Source organism: Oncorhynchus kisutch, linkage group LG10 (genome assembly GCF_002021735.2).
Source record: "Oncorhynchus kisutch isolate 150728-3 linkage group LG10, Okis_V2, whole genome shotgun sequence".
In the NCBI taxonomy this organism is placed as follows: domain Eukaryota; kingdom Metazoa; phylum Chordata; class Actinopteri; order Salmoniformes; family Salmonidae; genus Oncorhynchus; species Oncorhynchus kisutch.
The window spans coordinates 32242529-32265884 of record NC_034183.2 but is presented as its reverse complement, the minus strand read 5'-3'; the positions used below and the strand labels follow the sequence as shown (position 1 = coordinate 32265884).

At 42.9% G+C, this 23356-nt stretch overlaps 1 protein-coding gene across 1 annotated transcript; it reads right to left on the bottom strand.

Annotated features, from left to right (window-relative positions):
* Positions 1–563: 563 nt before the first annotated feature.
* On the bottom strand, positions 564–19442 carry LOC109897521 (volume-regulated anion channel subunit LRRC8D-like). The gene is made up of 2 exons (XM_020492023.2): positions 19246–19442; positions 564–10654 (listed from the first exon to the last, which is right to left on the bottom strand). The coding sequence occupies exon 2, from the start codon at positions 10650–10652 to the stop codon at positions 8121–8123; it is 2532 nt and encodes an 843-aa protein (XP_020347612.1). The 5' UTR covers positions 10653–10654; positions 19246–19442; the 3' UTR covers positions 564–8120.
* Between the last annotated feature and the right edge of the window lie 3914 nt (positions 19443–23356).

Here is a 23356-nt window from a genome sequence, read left to right as displayed (position 1 = left end):
TACTTTGACTGCATTATTTGCTAACTATATCTGGAATATTACTTATTATACCCGGGAAAGAAGTATCTAAATAATGGTTCGCAGTAGTGCCAGTGTTAAGTAAGATCCATTGAATTATTAGAAAGTAAGTGGTTTTGCTATGTATGCAGGCTTATCTATGAGGAAATAAGCTATAGTAACACTATCTTCCCACACAATGGCACTCCAAGACCATTCACCACTAGACCTACCATCTGGTCCTAAGGCTGTCGGGTGACATCACAGCCTCCAATAGGATATTAATACGTTGCATCTCCATTTCCAAGAGAAAGCAGGGGGCGCGTTCAGCAAGACTCAATGTTTTGGAACATTTAGATAGAACTATGCTATGTAGAACAAACATGGATCTCTTACATGTAGAATAAGGACTCACGTCAGCTCTATTTGTAGTATTTCTATCTGCAACGTTTAAGAACATTTTGCGTACTGAACATGGCCCAGAGGAGCACATCTGAGAACCACATTTAAACAGATACTGAAATAATAAAAAGTCATGTTGGTAACTGTCAAAGATAAAACAGGTACAACATGGATATCATTGTCTTTATTGTTCATCAAAAAAAGATAACTTGCCTGTAATATATGATTTGACCATATGATTTGAACATTTTATTTACAGGTAACCGAGGAATTTGATCAGGAGTTGTTTGAAAGTGCTGCAGGGATCACTGTTATCAACCATCCTAATAGCATAAATCATTGTTAAGTGAACAGTGTGGTTTGTATAATAACAATATTCCACAATGTACAGTTGTCAACACAAATAGGATCTGTTAATGCATAACCTGGGATGGTCTGTCAGGAAGGAAGTACTGTGCCTATAGAAAGTCTACACCGCCTTGAACTTATCACATTTTGTTGTTACAAAGTGGGACTGAAATATATTTAATTGTACATTTTTGCCATTGATCTATGCAAAATACTCCATAATATCAAAGTGAAAAAGAAATTCTAAAATGTTTACAAAATAAGAATTTATCAACTAAAATATAGTTGTTGCAAAAGTATTCATTACTTTTTTTTAGGCAAGCCTAAATTAGTTCAGAAGTCAAATGTGGCTTAACAAATCACAAATTACATGAATTCACTGTGTGAAATGTTAGGGGATGACAATTTTTAAATGACTACCACTTCCTCTGTCTCCTATACATACAACATATGTAAGGTCCCTCAGTAAAGTATTGAATTTCAAGCACAGATTAAACTGCAAAGACCAGGGAGCTTTTCTAAAGCCTCAAAGAAGAGCAGTGATTGGTAGATAGCTAACAATAAACCATCTAATGTTGAGTACATCTTTAACCATGGTCAAGTTAATAAATGTGCGGTGGATGATAAACCACCCAGACACATCAAAGATACAGTCGTACTTCTGAACTGAGCTGCAGGACAGGAAGGACACTGCTTATGGATGTCACCATGAGGCCATTGTTGATTTAGAAAAACCTACAGAGTAAAATGGCTGTGATGGGAGAACTGAGGATGGATCAACAACATTGTAGTGACTTCTCAATAATGACCTAAATGACAGCGTGAAAAGAAGAATCCAAATATAAAGAATAAAATGTTTTCCAAAACATGCATATGTATGCAAAAAGGCACTAAAGTCATACTGCAAAGAAATAAATTCAACGGCAAAGGAATACACTTTTCTGCCTAAATGCAAAGCCTTATGTTTGGGGCAAATCCAACAACACATCACTGAGTAACTGCCTCCTTATATTCAAGCATGGTGGCTGGATCATGGTATGGGTATTCTTGACATCGGCAAAGACTTTTTCAGGATGAAAAGAAATAGGATGGAACTAAGCACAGGCAAAATCCTAAAAGAAAACCTGATTCAGTCTGCTGTCCAGCAGGACAATAACCTACAACACAAAGCCAGATCTACGCTGGAGTATTTAGTTCTGCTTGAACACATAGGGCAAGATTTGAAAATTACTGTCTAGCCTTGATAATAATAATAGAGAAAATAAATTGCACAATCCAGGTGTGCAAAGCTCTGATGAGACTTACCCAATAAGATTCATAGCTGTAATTGCGGCCAAAGGTGTTTCTAACATCTATTGACTCATTTATGTTTTATTTTTCATTAATCTTAAAAATTTTATAATTTCTCTTCCACTTTGACATTAGAGTAGTTTGTGTAGATCGTTGACAAAAAAAAAAAAAAATTAAATCCATTTTAATCCCACTTTATAACACAAAATGTCAAGAAATCCAAGGGGGGGTATAGACTCTTTATTGCCTCTGTATGTAGTGTACCTAAATGTATTTTTGGTGGTAATGTAAGTCGACTCAAATTTAGCTTGTGTTAGTTTAGTAGATATAGAAGAGAAACATTAGAATATCAGATGGTTAAAATACAAAATATTCTATTGAAACGTTAAAAAGAATAACAAAAAAGATGAAAATCATGTTCTTGTTATTTAGAAACTGTGGAAATACTCCATTTTTAAAAGTAACGTTATACCGTACTAAACAAAAACAAAAGGACAACGGCTTCATATGAGACCCCCTTATTATTTGTCATTTACAAAACAATGTATATTTGATTTATTTTGGAACTTCCATAATAATGCCCTGCCACACACGCACACAAACAGCATTATCAGTCAGAAATCATGATTTGACTAGAAATGGTGGTGAGGGCGCATTACAACAGTGAATCACACGTATCCCTCGTAGTAATCTTTTGGTTAGACAGTCTTTCTACACACTATTCTCACGACTTTTACAATGCTAAAAACATGTTCTTCTAACATGCTAAAAACTAAATTATATAGAAATGAATATAAAATAAGAAACACACATTTCCCCCCCCCAAAAAAATAAAATCTAAACAATCAAGGAGAGAAAATAGTTATAATTTGGAAATGGGAATAATTTAATCTGTTTGTGATATATTAACACTCTTAACATGTATTGCAGTCTATCAATAATGCATCAAATATGTGCATGCATTTTGATCATTCTAATATTTTGATGGTCCACATTGTGATAGTTTCTGAGACCAAAGTGATACACTTTAACTTTGGGGTTCAAATAATTCAAATCTATACCTTGCAAGTGCAATCTACAACTGATGATCCCATGAGCTTGTCATCAAATCCATGCAAGACGGGCAACAATTGGTTTACTGTGCAAGTCAACGCAACTCCTTTATTGAGTTACAATTGTCATACCTTAACATTCATAATCTTTTAACAAGTCGAGACTGAACACTGTAGCATTTCAGATGGTAGCATTTTTTTCCCCATTGGTTGAACAAAATTTCAACTTAAATAAAGTTTACCGCAAATCTAAATTTGTCAGATAATTCCATGCAACAAAAAAGTGGTGTCAGGTTGAGGTGAATCCATATTCAACAGCAACTGCTGTATAGATCAGCCTATAAGCATGAGGAGATATCTGCAGGTCTGAATCCTAAATGAATGGAAAAGATAGGCACTATATGACTAAATTAATTAGATGTGTGCCACCAATGGAAGGCAGGAATATGCTACTTCTGACTGATTGAAAGGTGCAAAACATTTCAAACTGACCTGGCATGGCCTGCATCACATGCTCTGGTAGCCTACAACCACACCAGTGAAGTTGAAAATGCTTCAAACATATTGTGAAATTGCTAGACATAGGGGGAAATCAGATAACAGAGGAACCTCTGGTATATTTCATTCTGAATGAATCACAGTGGAACGGACATGTTGAAAATGTCTATTGAAAGAGTTAAATACTTTACTGACACATTTATGAGTAAAAGGATAGGATAGTAAACATACACATGCACAATGTCATTAAGTGAGTAGCCAAGACCATATTGTAGATGCACATCAATGATGCAGAGCGGATGTCACATACAATAGTGTTTTATAATTGTCCTTGTTGAGAAAACTCTTCCTTGCTTTAGTCTGATTATAACATGTGGTTCTTACCACAGCAGATATAGTATGGGCATAGGCATGCTTGTTGACTGGGTTGTCACACTTGTCAGTAAGTTTGGAGGTTCCTTTCAAACAACCACAGGTATTTATAATCTAAATAATGACAACAAAATAATTAAATAAAAATCATGAGAGGAATCCCTAAACTCCTACATCCTGGATTCAGGTAAAAAGTAGAGACATGTTGCTATAAAAAAAACAGTAAATAAAACCAAATAACAAAAGATGAGCTTTTATCAGTTCATACACAGTCCAGGGTTGGGCCCAATTCAGAATTTTGGAATTGACTCCCATTCAACTCATGAGTTGATATTTTTATTGAATTTAGCCACACTCCACAGGATGTAGAATTAGAGTTTGAGTGACAGGAAGTATAATTTAATTCAGTGCAATTCAAATAAATTCAACTCAGTCATAGAACATGAGTTTCATTGAAGTCACACTTCCAGATACACTACCGTTCAAAAGTTTGGGGTCACTTAGAAATGTCCTTGTTTTTTAAAGAAAAGCACATTTTTTGTCCATTAAAATAACATCAAATTGATCAGAAATACAGTGTAGACATTGTTAATGTTGTAAATGACTATTGTAGCTGAAAACTGCTGATTTTTAATGAAATATCTAAATAGGCATACAGAGGTCCATTATCAGCAACCATCACTCTTGTGTTCCAATGGCACGTTGAGTTAGCTAATCCAAGTTTATAATTTTAAAAGGCTACTTGATCATTATAAAACCCTTTTGCAATTATGTTAGCACAGCTGAAAACGGTTGTTCTAATTAAAGAAGCGATACAACTGGCCTTCTTTAGACTAGTTGAGTATCTGGAGAATCAGGATTTGTGGGTTTGATTACAGGCTCAAACGGGCCAGAAACAAAGACCTTTCTTCTGAAACTCGTCAGTCTATTCTTGTTCTGAGAAATGAAGGTTACTCCATGCAAGAAATTGCCAATAAACTGAAGATCTCATACAACGCTGTATACTCCCCTCACAGAACAGAGAAAATAGTCTCTAACCAGAATAGAAAGAGGAGTGGGAGGACAAGTACATTAGAGTGTCTAGTTTGAGAAACAAACACCTCACAAGTCCTCAACTGGCAGCTTCATTAAATAGTACCCGCAAATGACCAGTCTCAACGTCAACAGTGAAGAGGCGACTCCGGGATGATGGCCTTCTAGGCAGAGTTCCTCTGTCCAGTGCCTGTTCTTTTGCCCGTCTTAATCTTTTCTTTTTATTGGCCAGTCTGAGATATGTATTTTTCTTTGCAACTCTGCCTTTTGAATTTCTTAGAATTTTACTTAATTCAAATGTATTTCCTGTAATTCAAATTGCAATTCTTATCCTGTTTGCTGCTTCAATTCAAATTCAATTCAAGAATAGAAATTTATAAAGTATTCTCAATTAAATTCTGACACTGATATACACAGTCACCACCAAAATTGTTGACACCCTTATTAATAAAGATGAGCAAAAATGACAGTATCACATAAATAATGCAAATACTGAACAATATTGTATGGCCTATTTGAAACAATTGGAAAATTATATTTTATAATAATACAATTGCTCAGAGAAAAATATAATAATTTTGTTTAACAAGTTAAAAGAATATTATTATTAAGATACGTAAAAATGATTGCCACCCATTTCCAATACGTTGTGCACCCTTGCAAGGATAAGGGCACTTATCATTTTTCTATAATGTTTTATGAGATTTGAGAACACATTGGGAAGGATTTTAGACCATTCCTCCACACAGAACCTTTCCAGATCCTTGAAATCCTTTGGTCTGTGCTGGGGTTCAAGTCCAGGGACTGAGATGGCCGTTACAAAATGTGGATTTTGTTATCAATTAACCATTTCTTTGTGGATTTGTTTTTTCTTTGTGGCCAAGTTTCAGCCTCCTGGCAGAGACAACCAGGGTTTTGGCTAAATGTTCTGGTACTTGGTAGAGTTCATGATGCCGTTGACCTTAACAAGGGCCTCAGGACGAGTGGAAGCGAAACAGCCATATAAAAAAAGATCTACCACCATATTTTACAGCAGATAAACTAAAAAAAATAAACGTCTCTTTTTCAGGACCCTGTCTTTCAAAGATAATTAGTAAAAATCCAAATAACTTCACAGATCTTCCTTGTAAAGGGTTTAAACACTGTTTCCCATGCTTGTTCAATGAACCATAAACAATTAATGAACATGCACCTGCGAAACGGTCGGTAAGACACTAACAGCTTACAGACGGTAGGAAATTAAGGTCACAGTTATGAAAACTTAGGACACTAAAGAGGCCTTTCTACTAACTCTGAAAACACCAAAAGAAAGATGCCCAGGGTCCCTGCTCATCTGCGTGAACGTACCTTAGGCATGCTGCAAGGAGACATGAGGACTGTAGATGTGGCCAGGGCAATAAATTGCAATGTCCGTACTGTGATACGTCTAAGACAGCGCTACAGGGAGACTGGACGGACAGCTGATCGTCCTCGCAGTGGCAGACCATGTGTAACAACACCTGCACAGGATCGGCACATCCGAACATCACACCTGCGGGACAGGTGCAGGATGGCAACGACTGCCCGAGTTACACCAGGAACGCACAATCCCTCCATCAGTGCTCAGACTGTCCGCAATAGGCTGAGAGAGGCTGGACTGAGGGCTTGTAGGCCTGTTGTAAGGCAGGTCCTCACCAGACATCCCCGGCAACAATGTCGCCTATGGGCACAAACCGTTGCTGGACCAGATAGGACTGGCAAAAAAGTATCTTCACTGACGAGTCGCGGTTTTGTCTCACCAGTGGTGAAGGTCGGATTCACATTTATCGTCAAAGGAATGAGCGTTACATCGAGGCCTGTACTCTGGAACGGGATCGATTTGGAGGTGGAGGTTCTGTCATGGTCTGGGGCGGTGTGTCACAGCATCATCGGACTGAGCTTGTTGTCATTGCAGGCAATCTCAACACTGTGCGTTACAGGGAAGACATCCTCCTCCCTCCTGCAAACTCATCCTGACATAACAAATTCTTATTTACAATGACGGCCTACCTCGGCCCAAACCATAACCCGGATGATGCTGGGCCAATTGTTCCACCCTATGGGACTGCCAATCACAGCCGGTTGTGATACAGCTTGGACTCAAACCAGGGTCTGTAGTGATGCCTCTAGCACTGAGCTGCAATGACTTAGACCGCTGCGCCACTCGGGGGCCCGGTGATGGATGACAAATGGATTTTACATGTGTGTTATCTCATTTTTACACAGGAAGCCATGGAAGGCCACAATATAGTTCCTTAAACTGAGACTCATTTTAAAAAGTAAAATAAGAATCTTTGGGGGTGCCAATAGTTTTGACACCTATATTTTTGAGATTTGTTTGTTTTACTTGTTAAACCAAATCTACTTCTCTGAGCGATTGTATTAGTATAAAATAAAAATTGCATACAATATAGTTCAGAATTTGTATTGTATTGTATGCCTGAGTTACACCAGGAACGCACAATCCCTCCATCAGTGCTCAGACTGTCCGCAATAGGCTGAGAGAGGCTGGACTGAGGGCTTGTAGGCCTGTTGTAAGGCATCCCCGGCAACAACGTATCCCTGGTATCTATGAATTCTACACCACCATTCCTTCACCACTGGTGAGACAAAATGTATACATTATTTTTTGCTCATCTTTATCAAGGGTAGGGTGCCAATAATCTGAGGCTACTGTATCCCTGGTATGTATGAATTCTACACCACCATTCTGTTTCATTAAGAGGAGCATCCCTTTTCCTCAGAACATTGACTAATCATTTAGTGGTCTAACACAAACATTGCTGTCATTCTACAACTAACTCACTCTGGAACCAGCTCCTTATTCTGGAATCAGCCCATCACTATGGAACTAACCTATCATTCTGGATCTAGACCATAATTCTAGCATTTTCCACAGTACCTGGAATCAACTCACCTGACTAGTTAGCACAGTGCCATTTTCTATAAGTTTAAACATCATCTGTTCGACGAGTCAGCCCTGAGCAAAAACCTTTATTCCAGTTCACATGCTGTAATTAAAAGAGTTGACTAGCTGGCTGTGTATGGACAGTTATTGCCACATTTTTGTAATCTCTTTCCTGTATGGGTAAAGTGACCGTCCTTCCACACTCACACCCCATTAGCAAAGGGAACGTTGGCTTCCTGATTGATACTCTCCTTGACATCTAGGGGGAGTGAGTCAAAGAGGTGGTCCTCCACCACCAGGCAGTTCTTGTGGAGGAGATGACACTGGCCAAGCTGGGCTGGCAGGCGGTCCAGACAGTTTCCCTTAAGCTCCAGGTTTGTTAGCTGCACCAGATTGCTTATCTTCTCTGGAAGGACAGAGATACAGTTGTGTCCCAGACATAGTGTCTTCAATTTGGTGCACTTGAACAGCTGCTTGGGTACCACCTCCACCTTGTTTCCTGTAATGGCAAAGTGCTGGAGGTTCTGCATGAAGCCGATCTCCAGAGGGATCACCACTATGGAGTTGTGGCTAACGTCCAGATACCTCAGCTTCAGCAGGTTAAACAAAGGTACGGGCAGAGATTCAAGTTTGTTGTGCGAAAGGTAGAGGGACTCAAGGTTTTTGACGTGGCTTATGGACAATGGAATGGTGATGATTTTATTGTGCCACAGTTTAAGGCAGATCAGCCTATTGAGGTGCTGGAAGCTGATGACCTCCTCAATGGTGCGAATGTTGTTGGATTTCAGGTCCAGCTCCTGCAGGTTGGTCAAACTGAAAATAGCATGGGGAATCCTCTCCAGTTCACAATTGTGAAGCTCCAGTTCAGCTAGGTTCATCATTTTTTTCAAACTGTTCAGTACCAGGAGTTTAGTACCGTCATTATGTACAACCAGCTTGATCAGGTGTGGAGAGAGATCTGTTATGTTGGTTGGGACCTTCGTCAAGTTGCTTTTTAGATGCAGAATCTTCAGATGTCTCAGGTCTCTGAGAGATTCTAAACCAATCATCTTGTTGTTTTCAGAATTCAGATTGCCAACCAAGTATAGCTCCCTCAGACTTTTCAACAGGTACACCCAGGTGGGGATCTCAGCTACATCTGTAAACTTGACATGAAGGCACCGGAGGTGGTCACGAAGGAAACTGAACGCGGTCTGCTCAACTTTGGCAGGGCAGTGATAAAAGTGAAGCTCCTGAAGGTTGATCATCTGGGAGATCTTGGCTGTTATCCTGGCCTCTGGGATCAGCTCCAGCTTTAGGATCTCCAAATCAGTCAGATCGAAGACAGCATCTGGCAGACCTGACAGCATGAAGAGATGGAGCTCCAGTTTGTCCTGAGCGTTGCGGGTTACATGCTGTCTCAGTTTCTCAAAGGTCCACTCGTGATTCAAGCTGATCTCTCGCAGTTTATTCTCGCTGACTTCAGAGAGGAAGACGCCAAAACGCTTCGAGTACAGCTGGTCATACTGATCGACCATGTGCAAGAGAAACGCAAAGTCGTTCTTCACGTCAGGAATGTCACTGAAACTACTCTCCTCTCTGACTTTCTCGAAAGAGTACTCCTTGAGAGGTCGTCGAAACAGCCAAAAGAGAGTGTATATACAGATTAGGCCATATATACAGACGAGGGAAATATAGCTGACAAGCAGCTTCCTTAACATGAATGCCATGTTATGTGTGCATTGGAATTTAGAGTATCCGGTTAAATGTTTTATGTCAGGCTCACACACATGGTCAAAGTCAATTGAAGCAACAAATGTCATTGTGTAACACAAGATCAAAATGAACTTCACGGTTTTGATCACAGTTTGAGCAACATAGAGCTTGTAGATCAAATCACTGTCTTCCACGTGGGCACGGAACTTCCTAACCTTCTCAAACAAGGCCTTGGCCTGTTCTCCATCTTTCTTGTCCAGTATGGTCATGCATGGGACTTCAATAACAGGCTTATCAGCAGTAAACTTGACCCCAGATTTAGCCAGCATCGGGGTGGACTGGTTAGGACTTCCCTCTTCACTGCTGGTTGAGAAATGTTTTGGTAGGGAATGGGCACCAGTGAGCCTTTGCTTATTCTCCTCCGAGTCCTCACATGCCGTCTCGGACAATGCCTTGGTCGTCCAAGGAGACTCAAAACACTTCCCCAGAATCCCCACAAAATGCTCTATTTTTGAACTAGTCTTTGGATATTTGAACCAAAAGTTACTGCTGACCATGAGGACGATGGTGTGTATGAGAGCAAGGTATGGGAAGTATTTTGAGTACCACGGCAGGGCAACGTGGTAGCACATCTGATTGACAAAAACATACTGCTGAAAGTCCAGGTTTGTCCTGACGCCTGTTGGCGGGTCCTGCTGTCCAACACCACCAAACTGTGTGAAGTGGATGACACTATCCGGTAGATCATTAATCATTATGGGCGCTGATGCTAGAGTCACCCTGCTTCCTCCGTTCCCTGACCCTGACCCAGACCCCTCCTCTGGCTGCGGTGTCGTGAAGCTGCTGGGGTCCTCTGGAGCTGGTTCCAGAACGGGAAGGCAAACCACCTGGTCTTTGGTTAATTGCATGGTTCCAGAAAATATGGCCAGCATCAGCATGACGACGCCCAGGTAGTCCATAAAGACGTCCCACCATGGTTTCAGGATCCGATAGGTCGGCTGGATGTCATTCAGGGCAGCTACCTCTGTGAGAGTAAACATCACTGCAACAGAAAACAGACATATTAATTAAACAGTGAATTGAAGATGAGTGGGAACAAACGGCAGTGTCTACCCCAGTACCTTTGTTATTGTTTTTGCTTTGTGGACGAAAGGTTAGGTTCATCAAGCAGCGTGGTAAAAAAAAAAGCAGGATTCCAGCACGCCACTTATCAAGACCATTGCCGAATAAGGCACACTGTCACCTGCTTTTATCGTAAGCCCTGAGGTGGTACCACCCAGCACATCAAGAAGGGAGTGTATTTCATACTGAACCTCTCCCTTGAGAATACTACATCATGATTTCAATGGTAGAGTTAAACTGCTAGAGGCAAAAAAGTTATATTTTGGTATTTTTGTAGTAAATCTATCACTTTGTGGTCAAAATGAACACCAGAATTTACATTTTTCACTATAACTAAGCCTTAAACATTTGATTTCAATGAGAAATATATTTTTAATTAAAATTTCTCTTAAAAGTTATGGCCCATGTTATACAAAGAAATTGGCATAGTAGGCAATGTAACCAATCACATCCCTCATTTCAGTTGTATTATAGCACATCCTACAAATTACCAGCAGAGGGCGACCATTTTGTTGGTAATACTTACAAATTGGATCCTAACTCTAAAAGTACCAGAGATCCCACTCTGAAACTTTAATATAATAATGATTTACTTTGTTTTACCTATTTTCTATCGATATTGTTTTGTATATACAGTGCCTTCGGAAAGTATTCAGACCCCTTGACTTTTTCCACATTTTGTTACATTACAGCCTTGTTCCAAAATTGATTCAATAAAAAAATCCTGAGCAATGTACACAAAGCATAAACCGTTTATTAGACATTTTTATAAATGTATGAAAAATAAAATCAGAAACACCTTATTTGCATAAATATTCAGACCCTTTGCTATGAGCCTCGAAATGTAACTCTGGTGCATCCTGTTTCCATTGATCATCCTTGAGATCTTTTCAAAACTTGATTTGAGTCCACCTGTGGTAAATTTAATTGATTTAACATTATTTGGAAAGGCACGCACCTGTCTATGAGGTCCCACAGTTCAAAAACCAAGCCATGAGGACAAAGGAATTGGCCGTAGAGCTCAAGAGACAGGATTGTGTCGGGGCACAGATTTGTGAAAGTGTACCAAAAAAATTCTGACCATTGAAGGTCTGCAAGAACACAGTGGCATATATATTTCTTAAATGGAAGAAGTTTGGAACCACCAAGACTCTTCCTAGAGCTGGCCGCCCGGCAATCGGGGGAGAAGGGCCTTGGTCAAAGACGTGACCAAGAGCTCCAGAGATCCTGTGGAGAGGAGAGTACCTTCCAGAAGAACAACAATCTCTGCAGCACTCCACCAATCAGGCCTTTAAGGTAAAGTGACCAGATGGAAGCCACTCTTCAGTGAAAGTCATGACAGCCAACTTGGAGTTTGCCAAAAGCAACCTAAACAATCTCAGACCATTTGAAACAAGATTCTCTAGTCTGATGAAACCAAGATTGAACTCTTTGGCCTGAATGCCAAGAGTCACGTCTGGAGGAACCATCCCTACGGTGAAGCATGGTGGTGGCAGCAGCATCATGTTGTGGGGATGTTTTTCAGCGGCAGGGACTGGGTGACTAGCCAGGATCGAGGCAAAGATGAACGGAGCAAAGTACAGAGAGATCCTTGATGAAAACCTGCTCCAGATCACTCAGGACCTCAGATTGGGTATGAAGGTTCATCTTCCAACAGGACAACGCAGGAGTGGCTTCAGGACAAGTCTCTGAATGTCCTTGAGTGGGCCAGACAGAGCCCGGCCTTGAACCCGAATGAACATCTCTGGAGAGACCTGAAAATAGCTGTGCAGCAACGCTCCCCATCCAACCTGACAGAGCTTGAGAGGATCTGCAGAGAATGGGAGAAACTCCAGAAATACAGATGAGCCAACTTTTAGCATCATACGCAAGAAGACTCGAGGATGTAATCGCTGCCAAATGTGCTTCAACAAAGTACTGAGTAAAGGGTCAGAATACTTGAATAAAAAAATGAAATATCATTTTTAAAATTAGAAAAAAATTCTAAATCCTGTTTTTGCTTTGTCATTATGGTGTAGTGTGTAGATTGATGAGGGAAAAACATAATTTAAACAAAGCTGTAACCTAACAAAATGTGGAAAAAGTCAAAGGGTCTGAATACTTTCTGAAGGCACTGTCCATTCAAATTATGCTGATTCATGACTTAGACAGGTTGATAAAAACTGCCTGCCTGTCTCATCCCGACACGTTCATTACTATGTGACAGCTGTTGATCAAATTTGATAATTGAAACAATAAGGTTTATACAAATCTCCGCTGTTGAAAACTAAATGTTAGTCGAAAAGAAATGTGAGATAATGTTTAGATGCTTTTTAGAGTGGAGATCGAGTTCTTAAATTGCCTTGCTGGGCTGATGAGACAGTGGATTGCGCAGTCAGATGGACCAGAGTAAATAGGTATTTTTACATCACAAATTTAACTTGTGGAATAGACACGGGCTGGAATGAAGTTTTAACCAATCAGCATTCAGGAATAGACCCAACCGTTGTATAAAAAGGCAACTATTGCACAATCCAGGTGTGCAAAGCTCTTAGAGACTTACCCAAGAAGACTCACAGCTGTAATTGCTGTCAAAGGTAAATGTAAACTCAGCAAAAAAATAAACACCTCTCACTGTCAACTGCATTTATTTTCAGCAAACTTAACACGTGTAAATATTTTTATGAACATATCATTCAACAACTGAGACATAAACTGAACAAGTTCCACAGACATGTGACTAACAGAAATTGAATCATGTGTCCCTGAACAAAAGGGGGGGGGGTCAAAATCAAAAGTAACAGTCAGTATCTGGTGTGGCCACCAGCTGCATTAGGTACTGCAGTGCATCTCCTCCTCAGGGACTGCACCAGATTTGCCAGTTCTTGCTGTTACCCCACTCTTCCACCAAGGCACCTGCAAGTTCCCGGACATTTCTGGTGGGGAATGGCCCTAACCCTCATCCTCCGATTCAACAGGTCCCAGATGTGCTCAATGGGATTGAAATCCGGGCTATTCACTGGCCATGGCAGAACATTGACATTACTGTCTTGCAGGAAATCACGCACAGAACAAGCAGTATGGTTGGTGGCATTGTCATGCTGGAGGGTCATGTCAGGACGAGCCTACAGGAAGGGTACCACATGAGGGAGGAGGATGTCTTCCATGTAACACACAGCGTTGAGATTGCCTGCAGTGACAACAAGCTCAGTCCGATGATGCTGTGACACACCGCCTCAGACCATGACGGACCCTCCACCTCCAAATCGATCCCGCTCCAGAGTACAGGCCTCGGTGTAACACTCATTCCTTCGACGATAAACGTGAATCCGACCTTCATCCCTGGTGAGACAAAACCGCGACTCGTCAGTGAAGAGCACTTTTTGCCAGTCCTATCTGGTCCAGCGACGGTGGGTTTGTGTCCATAGGCGACGTTGTTGAAGGTGTTGTCTGGTGAGGACCTGCCTTACAACAGGCCTACAAGCCCTCAGTCCAGCCTCTCTCAGCCTATTGCGGACAGTCTGAGCACTAATTGAGGAATTGTGCATCCCTTGTGTAACTCGCGCAGTTGTTGTTGCCATCCTGTACCCGTTATGCAGGTGTGATGTTCGGATGTACCGATCCTGTGCAGGTGTTGTTACACATGGTCTGCCACTGCGAGGACGATCAGCTGTCCGTCCTGTCTCCCTGCGGTGCTGTCTTAGGCGTCTCGCAGTATGGACATATGGCCAAATCTGCAGTCCTCATGCCTCCTTGCAGCATGCCTAAGGTACGTTCACGCAGATGAGCAGGGACCATGGGCATCTTTCTTTTGGTGTTTTTCCAGCACATTGTAACAACTTTTTACCATTTGTGGGTAGGCTATTTAGGAGACACCATTTTCCATAAAAAAAATGAATGAGCTAGAACTGATATAACGGTGACAAAGCATTGGAAAAGGACTTTAGGCACACTAGAGCTCTTTAGATCAAAGCACCTCTGAGTGAATTTAAGTAAACGGCATTGAAATGTCGACTTTTCTTATGGATAACCGTATCAAGAGAAGGGTTTTTCTCATGCTCAGTTCTAGGGTCTGGAGCGCTGTGCAAGTGGAAATTTGAAATGGAAGTTATAGAACTCCCTCGTGTGCTTCTCTTAAATGTGAAAAAGTCCCCAATTAAAATGTATTTAAAATGTGGAGAATGATAGGCTACATTTGCATTTGTTGGCCATCAAAGGCTATTCATTTCTATGCCATTGTAAGCTACTGTTGCCTACCATATGATACAGTACAATACATATGTTGAAATGTTGATATCGCTGGAGTCATTGCAAATCAATTTGCGCCACTCGTGTTGCATACCTGGAGCTGGCAAACAGATGTAATAAATAGCCTTTAACTCAGACTTTAGTTGTAGTCTTGTGATATTATGTAACTGTTAATGGCCATGTTTAGTTAATTAAATTGGAAGTTATCAATTGTGATCATGGTCACAGCTCTATCGCAAATGTATCATTCTCCACATTTAATGTCACATTTAATGTTGGCCTTTCAGGGGCTATAGCCTACCTGCATCTAGCTTAGCAAACCTTGGCAAAGTTGAATTGCAATTATAAACCCAGATTTTTGTCAATAGCCTATGCCTATTGTACTAACAATTACATTTCGTAAACAGGCAATTTATAATGGTTTGTAGTCTTAACATCTGGCACACAATGAAGGCACAATTGCCAGAAAATAGCCTAACATTCGTTTTTTTGAAGTTCGTCTGTGTTTCTTGCACAGAGATTGAGATCCTCTGTCCAACTTTCATCATTCAAACTCTCCTGTCGGAATTATCTATAGTTATGCACATGCACAAACAGGATTTATTTACAATTATAAACTGGGTGGTTTGATCCCTGAATGCTAATTGGTTTAAAGCCATGGTAACATGGGAATGAGAAAAAAAAACATTTTAATTACACTGTTAACCAGTTTATAATAGCAATAAGGCTCCTCGGGTTTTTGTGGTATATTGGCCATATACCACACCTCCTAGGTGTCACGTTCTGACCATCGTTCTTGTGTGTTTTCCTTGTTTTAGTGTTGGTCAGGATGTGAGCTGGGTGGGCATTCTATGTTGTGTGTCTGGTTTGTCTATTTCTATGTTTGGCCTAAGATATAGTTCTCAATCAGAGGCAGGTGTTGGTCAACGGCAAGGGTTGTTACACTTGGGAGGAAATACTGGCTGGAAGAGATCGCCTCCCATGGGAACAGGTGGAGGCACTTAGGAGAGCAGAGGCAGCCGGAGAGAGGAGCCGGCGATACGAGGGAACACGGTTGGCAAGGAAGCCTGAGAGTCAGCCCCAAAAATGTCTTGGGGGGGGGGGGGGGACACACACACACAGGGAGTATGGCGACGCCAGGTAGGAGACCTGCGCCAACTTCCTGTGCTTACCGGGGGGGCTAGAGAGACCGTGCAGGCACGGTGTTACGCTGTGGAGCGCACGGTGTCTCCAGTGCGGGTGCATAGCCCGGTGCGGTACATACCAGCTCCTCGTATCGGCCGGGCTAGAGTAAGCATCGAGCCAAGTGTCATGAAGCAGACTCTACGCATCTGGTCTCCTTGGGCCGGCTTACATGGCACCAGCCTCGCGCACGGTGTCCCCGGTTCGCCTGCATAGCCCAGTGCGGGCTATTCCACCTCGCCGCAATGGCAGGGCGACCGGGAGCATTCAACCGGGTAAGGTTGGGCAGGCTCGGTGCTCAAGAGCTCCAGTGCGCCTGCACAGTCCGGTCTATCCAGTACCACCTCCACGCACCAGCCCTCCGGTGGCAGCTCCCCGCACCAGGCTTCCTGTGCGTGTCCTCGGCCCAGTACCACCAGTGCCAGCACCACGCCTATAGTGCGCTTCGCCTGTCCGGCGCTGCCAGAGCTCCCGCCCCTCATTCCAGAGGCGCCAGAGCTCCTCATTCCAGAGGCGCCAGAGCTCCTCAGTCCAGAGGCGCCAGAGCTCCTCAGTCCAGAGGCGCCAGAGCTCCTCAGTCCAGCGCTGCCAGAGCCTTCCTCCTCTCCAGCGCAGCCGGAGTCGTCCGGCGCTGCCAGAGCTCCCGCCCCTCATTCCAGAGGCGCCAGAGCCCCTCATTCCAGAGGCGCCAGAGCTCCTCAGTCCAGCGCTGCCAGAGCTTTCCTCTCCAGCGTTGCAGGAGTCGCCAGTCTGCCCAGCGCCGCCTGAGTCGCCAGTCTGCCCGGAGCCGCCAGTCTGACAGGAGCCGCCAGTCTGCCAGGAGCCTCCCTGGCCAGTCTGCCAGGAGCCTCCCTGGCCAGTCTGCCAGGAGCCTCCCTGGCCAGTCTGCCAGGAGCCTCCCTGGAGAGCTTTCCTCTCCAGCGTTGCAGGAGTCGCCAGTCTGCCCAGTGCCGCCTGAGTCGCCAGTCTGCCCGGAGCCGCCAGTCTGCCAGGAGCCGCCAGTCTGCCAGGAGCCGCCAGTGCCGCCAGTCTGCCAGGAGCCGCCAGTCCCGCCAGTCTGCCAGGAGCCGCCAGTCTGCCAGGAGCCGCCAGTGCCGCCAGTCTGCCAGGAGCCGCCAGGATCCGTTAGATCCGCCAGTCAGCCAGGATCTGCCAGAACTGCCAGTCAGCCAGGATCTGCCAGTCAGCCAGGATCTGCCAGTCAGCCAGGATCAGCCAGAATCTGCCAGTCAGCCAGGATCCGCCAGTCAGCCAGGATCTGCCAGAACCACCTGTCAGCCAGGATCTGCCAGAACCACCAACCAGACGGGATCTGCCAGATACATCAACCTGCCCGAGCTTCCCCTCAGTCCCGAGCTTCCCCTCAGTCCAGTGGGGCCCGTTGTTAGGGTTCCTAGGCCAAGGTTAGCGGTGAGGGTCGCCACTCAAGGGACGCTAAGGAGGTGGACTAAGACAATTATGGAGTGGGGTCCACATCCAGCGCCGCCACCGCGGACAGATGCCCACCCAGACCCTCCCCTATAGGTTTAGGTTGTGCGGTCGGAGTCCGCACCTTGGGGGGGCGGGGGGGGGGTACTGTCACGTTCTGACCATCGTTCTTCCTTGTTTTAGTGTTGGTCAGGATGTGAGCTGGGTGGGCATTCGATGTTGTGTGTCTGGATTGTCTATTTCTATGTTTGGCCTGATATGGTTCTCAATCAGAGGCAGGTGTTAGTCATTGTCTCTGATTGGGAACCATATTTAGGTAGCCTGTTTTGGGTTGGGTTTTGTGGGTGATTGTTCCTGTCTTTGTGGCACCAGATAGGACTGTTTCGGTTTTTTCACGTTTCTTGTGTTGTAGATTGTTGTGTTTTCATCTTTATTAAAGATGTACAGAACTAACCACGCTGCATTTTGGTCTTTCACCAGAAAACCGTTACACTAGGGCCTTATTGTTTAATCATAACAGTCAAAACAAGTTAAATCGACATCCATTGATGGAAAATGATCTGGAGAGTTTAATAAGGGCAATTTATCTTTTCTCTTGAAACATATTCTTAAACTTGCAAGAATTATTATTTTGATGGAAAACCATTTTTTTCCTTCCTAGCCTTAATCGTTAAATGAAGTACACATTCCTTAATTCGCTCGATAATGGTATGGAAAAAAGGTATACATGGATAAATGTTGCAACTCTCTGCGCTGAAAACATTTTTTGGGACTGGTTTTCAGATGTCATTGGCTAGAGATTTTAGCTAGACCTGGCAACACTGCCCACAATCAAAATAAACCATGTTTGTGGTAGCTAGATGCCCTTGTAGGCTTCTGTATTCAAACTGATGGACCACATGCAAATGCTGTAGGCTCGTCAGAGATAAAAAATATACCTGGTTTACATTGTCATATCACAGTCAAGGCTAAAAACTGCGTAATCTACACATCAGCTACGCTATAGTTTATATGGACCTTATATTATGAACAGTTTCGGCTACTACTGTGTTCCAAAAATGATTAAGTAGCCTACACGTCATATGAAATTGCATAGGCTACCCACCACCTCCTAGATTGAACATAGGCTAGTGTCATATTAAAAAGATGAGAACACAGCGGGATAAAGAACTCCCTGTTTTATATAGTAGGTCAAACTGGATATAGCTATCCCACAACATCATCGGCTGCGCACTGGCACGGGATGCACATGAATGTGCTCTAAATGTGACACAGCATTTCTGCTCGGAAAAGTCTCAACTGGATCCTCGAGACGTCTAACTCTGACGTCATCCAATTGACGTTTCAATTTAACACGGTAAGGGTTATGGTTAGGTTAGGAGTTCAGGCCTGGATTTAGTAGGCTATACAAAACCAAAAAATGTATAGGCTACAGTAGGCCTAGCCTACTCTTGATTTCTGGACAGCGTGTTAACGTTACATATTGAAATGTAACACGGCCTAGCCTTCTCTATAGCAGCCTTATTGTAGCCTCTTCCAGTACGAGTTTTCTTAATGAGTGGGTACACATTTTGTGACAACATATATACATATGGTGCCGCTATTTATACAGAAAGGCATTGCATAATATTCTTGGCGGCGGTTTCTGAGACGAGATAGGCTACGCATACGCACCTTCAATTAATTTATGGGTCCCGTTGCCTCGATACTTCAGCCGAAAAATGATAATTATTGGTACGTCCCATGATTCGATAAGGTAAACAAAGACGAAATGCTTAATAACATCTAGTCAACCGTACTGCTGAACAGACACTAAGCTGATTAGAAAATTGCTTTGGTTCTGCTTCCTCCATAGCGACATGCTGCGGCCATGAAGGTTGGTTGCAGCATGGGACACAGAGTGCACAGGAAATAAATATTTAATGTATCCTAGGCTAGTCCAATAGCTTTACCGAACCATCTTTGGTATTACTGTATCAACCAATCATGTCTCAAAAACAAGACAAGTCTCAACTCTGCTGCCAGGTGTGAAGTGTAAACTAAAGCATGTAGGGCACACACACACAATCTATACAATATCCTTATGCAAAACCACCCATTGACTGTAAACAAATTATAAAAGCTTGGTTGTATTACATTGTCATTGTTTGTTTTTTTACAGAAAAGCTATTGCTGCATTATTTATGTTTTGGTTTGATAGGAGATTTTGTTAACTATTTATTTTAGTCCTATATAGGGAAAGTAGTTTATTCCACTGGATTATTTTGGTACACCACTCAAAATAAAAATAAAAAGTGCATTTCTGACACCCTCCACAGATCCACAGATCCAGCAGCCTAATCAGCTGCGATCAGTCCATGACAAGCAGTGACATTTCAAAGCATTATTTTCTTACATCAGTTTCATGTTATAATGAATGACGGTGACCTCTGAAACAGCTCTCTAAAAGTGGAAACAGAGAAATGGCATACATACTGTAACAGATCACAACAGCTGTGCTTTACTTGCTGTGTAATCTCATGACCTCATGACAGACTAAACATTTGATTTCTGGAGCCAATACTGGCTGTATATTCTTAGGTACTGTCAGACATTGCACCATCAACACATCAGGTTGGTGTCAATATTTAACTTGTCATTTTGAAAAAACATATTCGAAAGAGGGCTTTGAAATTATTAAAATATATGTTAGGGGACTGGAATTCTGTGCTTCTCAAAATTTGCAAGGGGTGGTTCTTAAGAAGACATTTCCATTTCTCATAAAATTGATAAAGTACATTAGCTGTCTATTCTGTGGATGATGATCCTAAATACTGTGTCTATGTGCCATTCAGAATGCCATTGTGTTCTCTGTAAAATGCCCTTCATAGAACAAGCCCTGTATTTGTGGGCCAAACAAATGCTACATAATACAAAAATAGCCGTCGTCTTGGACTGGGCAGCTTGCCAGGATCATGGAACAGAGATGTTGGAGCACTTCTGTTGAATAAACAAAGGCCAAAGTTACAAATTATTTTATGTTGGATGATCATTAAAACTATTCAGTATAATGATGGTCCTATTTATTTCTGTTAGTTGCAGTAGCCATGTAGCCACTGCACCTCCGATCAGTTCTTTGTCTCCATCATGCCCCTCTGACTTAAAATAGTCAGTCTTGTCAATGATATGTCTATGGTCTTGTCAGATGAGGCTGATCAAATAGCCCTAGATAGTGACTACACAGTGGTAGAAATAGAACTTACACATCTCCTCCAGTGAATTACAGCCACATCTTTCACCTGCCCTAACTAAGGTCACCTTGACTTATCTCCAGTATCAGGCACAAGGGCACACCAACATGCCTATCACCAAGGAGAGGAGGCATGAGAGATGGGGAAAATCTCAATTGCATACTCCTCGTGTCCTCACTCTTCTCAAAACCATTGAAGGAGAAGGTCAGAGGGGCGGGACCTCTGACTTTCTCATCCAATGAGTTTTGAGAAGGCAGCAAGGAGATAGGATGTCTGGAGAATGCAATTGAGATCTTCCCATGGAGTGTGGGTGATATACAGGTAACTGCCAAAATAGTGGAAACACTTGATTAAATGAGGGATACATAGTCTATTCAAAGCAAGTGCTTCCACACAAGTGTGGTTCCTGAGTTAATTAAGCAATTTCCAATGTAAATCCCAACAAGTAGGCTACCATTGTCAGATCGTGCAATGCACGTTCAAATGCATTTTTACCTGGCCAAATTATTAGATCACCTGCAAAAAATATATACAGTACCAGTCAGTTTGGACACACCTACTCATTCAAGGGCTTTTATTTTTTTTAACTATTTTTTACATTGTAGAATAATAGTGAAGACATCAAAACTTTTTTTTTTTAAATAACACGTGGAGCCATGTAGCAACCAAAACAGCGTTAAATCAAAATATATTGTATATTTGAGATTCTTCAAAGTAGCCACCCTTTGCACCCTCTTGGCATTCTCTCAACCAGCTTCACCTGGAATGCTTTTCCAACAGTCTTGAAGTAGTTCCCACATATGCTGAGCACTTGTTGGCTGCTTTTCCATCACTTGGTCCAACTCATTCCAATTAAGTTGAGGTCGGGTGATTGTGGAGGCAAGGCCATCTGATGCAGCACTCCATCACTCTCCTTCTTGGTCAAATAGCCCTTACACAGCCTGATTCTAGATTTCATTTTGGATTGGAGATGTTTAATGTGAGCCTGGAAGGAGAGTTTACAGTCTGATCAGACACCTAGGTATTTTTAGTTGTCCACATATTCTAATTCAGAACCGTCCAGAGTAGTGATGCTGGACGGGCGGCCAGGTGCGGGCATCGATCGGTTGAAGAGTATGCATTTAGTTTTACTTGCATTTAAGAGCAGTTGGAGGCCACGGAAGGAGAGGCATTGAATGGCATTGAAGCTCATCTGGAGGTTAGTTAACACAGTGTCCAAAGAAGGGCCAGAAGTATACAGAATGGTGTCGTCTGCGTAGAGATAGATCAAAGAATCACCAGCAGCATCATTGATGTACACAGAGAAGAGAGTCAGCTGAGAATTGAACCCTGTGGCACCCCCATAGAGACTGCCAGAGGTCCGGACAACAGGTCCTCCGATTTGACATGGAGTAAATTATCGGAGAAGTAGTTGGTGAACCAAGCGAGGCAATCATTTGAGAAACCAAGGCTGTTGAGTCTGCCAATAAGAATGTTGTGATTGAGTCGAAAGCCTTAGGCAGGTGAAAGAATACGGCTGCACAGTACTGTCTCTTATCGATGGCGGTTATGATATCGTTTAGGACCTTGACCATGGCTGAGGTGCACCCATGACCAGCTCTAAAACCAGATTGCATAGCGAAGAAGGTACGGTGAGATTCAAAATGGTCGGTAATCTGTTTGTTAACTTGGCTTTCAAAGACCTTAGAAAGACAGGGTAGAATAGATATAAGTCTAGGCCCAAACTGCTACAGAGTGTCTCCCGTCTGAAGAGGGGGATGACTGCGGCAGCTTTCCAATCTATGGGAATTTCAGATGATAAGAAAGAGAGGTTGAACAGGCTAGTAATAGGGGTTGCAATAATTTCGGCAGATATTTTTAGAAAGAGAGGGTCCAGATTGCATATGTGGGAGGTGGAACAACATGGTTGGTTAAGGCATATTGAGCAGGGCTATAGGCTCTACAGTGAAATAAGACTAATCACTAACCAGGACAGTAATGGACAAGGCATATTGATATTATGGAGAGGCATGCATAGCCAAGTGATTGTATGGGTCCAGTGAGTGGTTGGGCTGGCTGGGGACACAGCGATTCAGACAGTTAGCAGGCCGGGGCTAGCAAGCTATCAGTTAGCAGGCCGGGGCTTGCAAGCTAGCATAAGGGCCTTAGAGGGACGTCGCGATGGGGGAAAAGTCTGTTTTTGCCTTCTCGTGCGGTGACGTCAATAGACCAGTCGTGGAATTAGTAATGTTCCAAGTAGCAGAGAGGTCCAAGTCCAAATGGCAAAATGGGTATAGTGGTCCAAGAAACTGGCTGGTGGATCAGCTAACAGTCCAATATGCTCTAGATAGCTAGCAGGCCGCGGTTAGCAGAAGGGGCCTTCGGGGGACGTCGTGCCCGAGGGGCCTGTTGGGATCCTCAGGCAGATTATGTCGGTATTCCAGTCGTGAAGGATTGGCGGGGTTCCGTGTCCCGTACCGGCAGTAGAAGGGGTCTGGATATTGTAGCCGAGGAATGGGCTTCAGGAGTAGCCCAGGAGCCCTAGCCGGGAGATGGGTCTAGCATGGGCTAGCCCC

Coding starts and splice junctions, on each gene's coding strand:
- LOC109897521 (XM_020492023.2), bottom strand. CDS start 10,652: ATGTTTACTCTCACAGAGGTAGCTGCCCTGAATGACATCCAGCCGACC.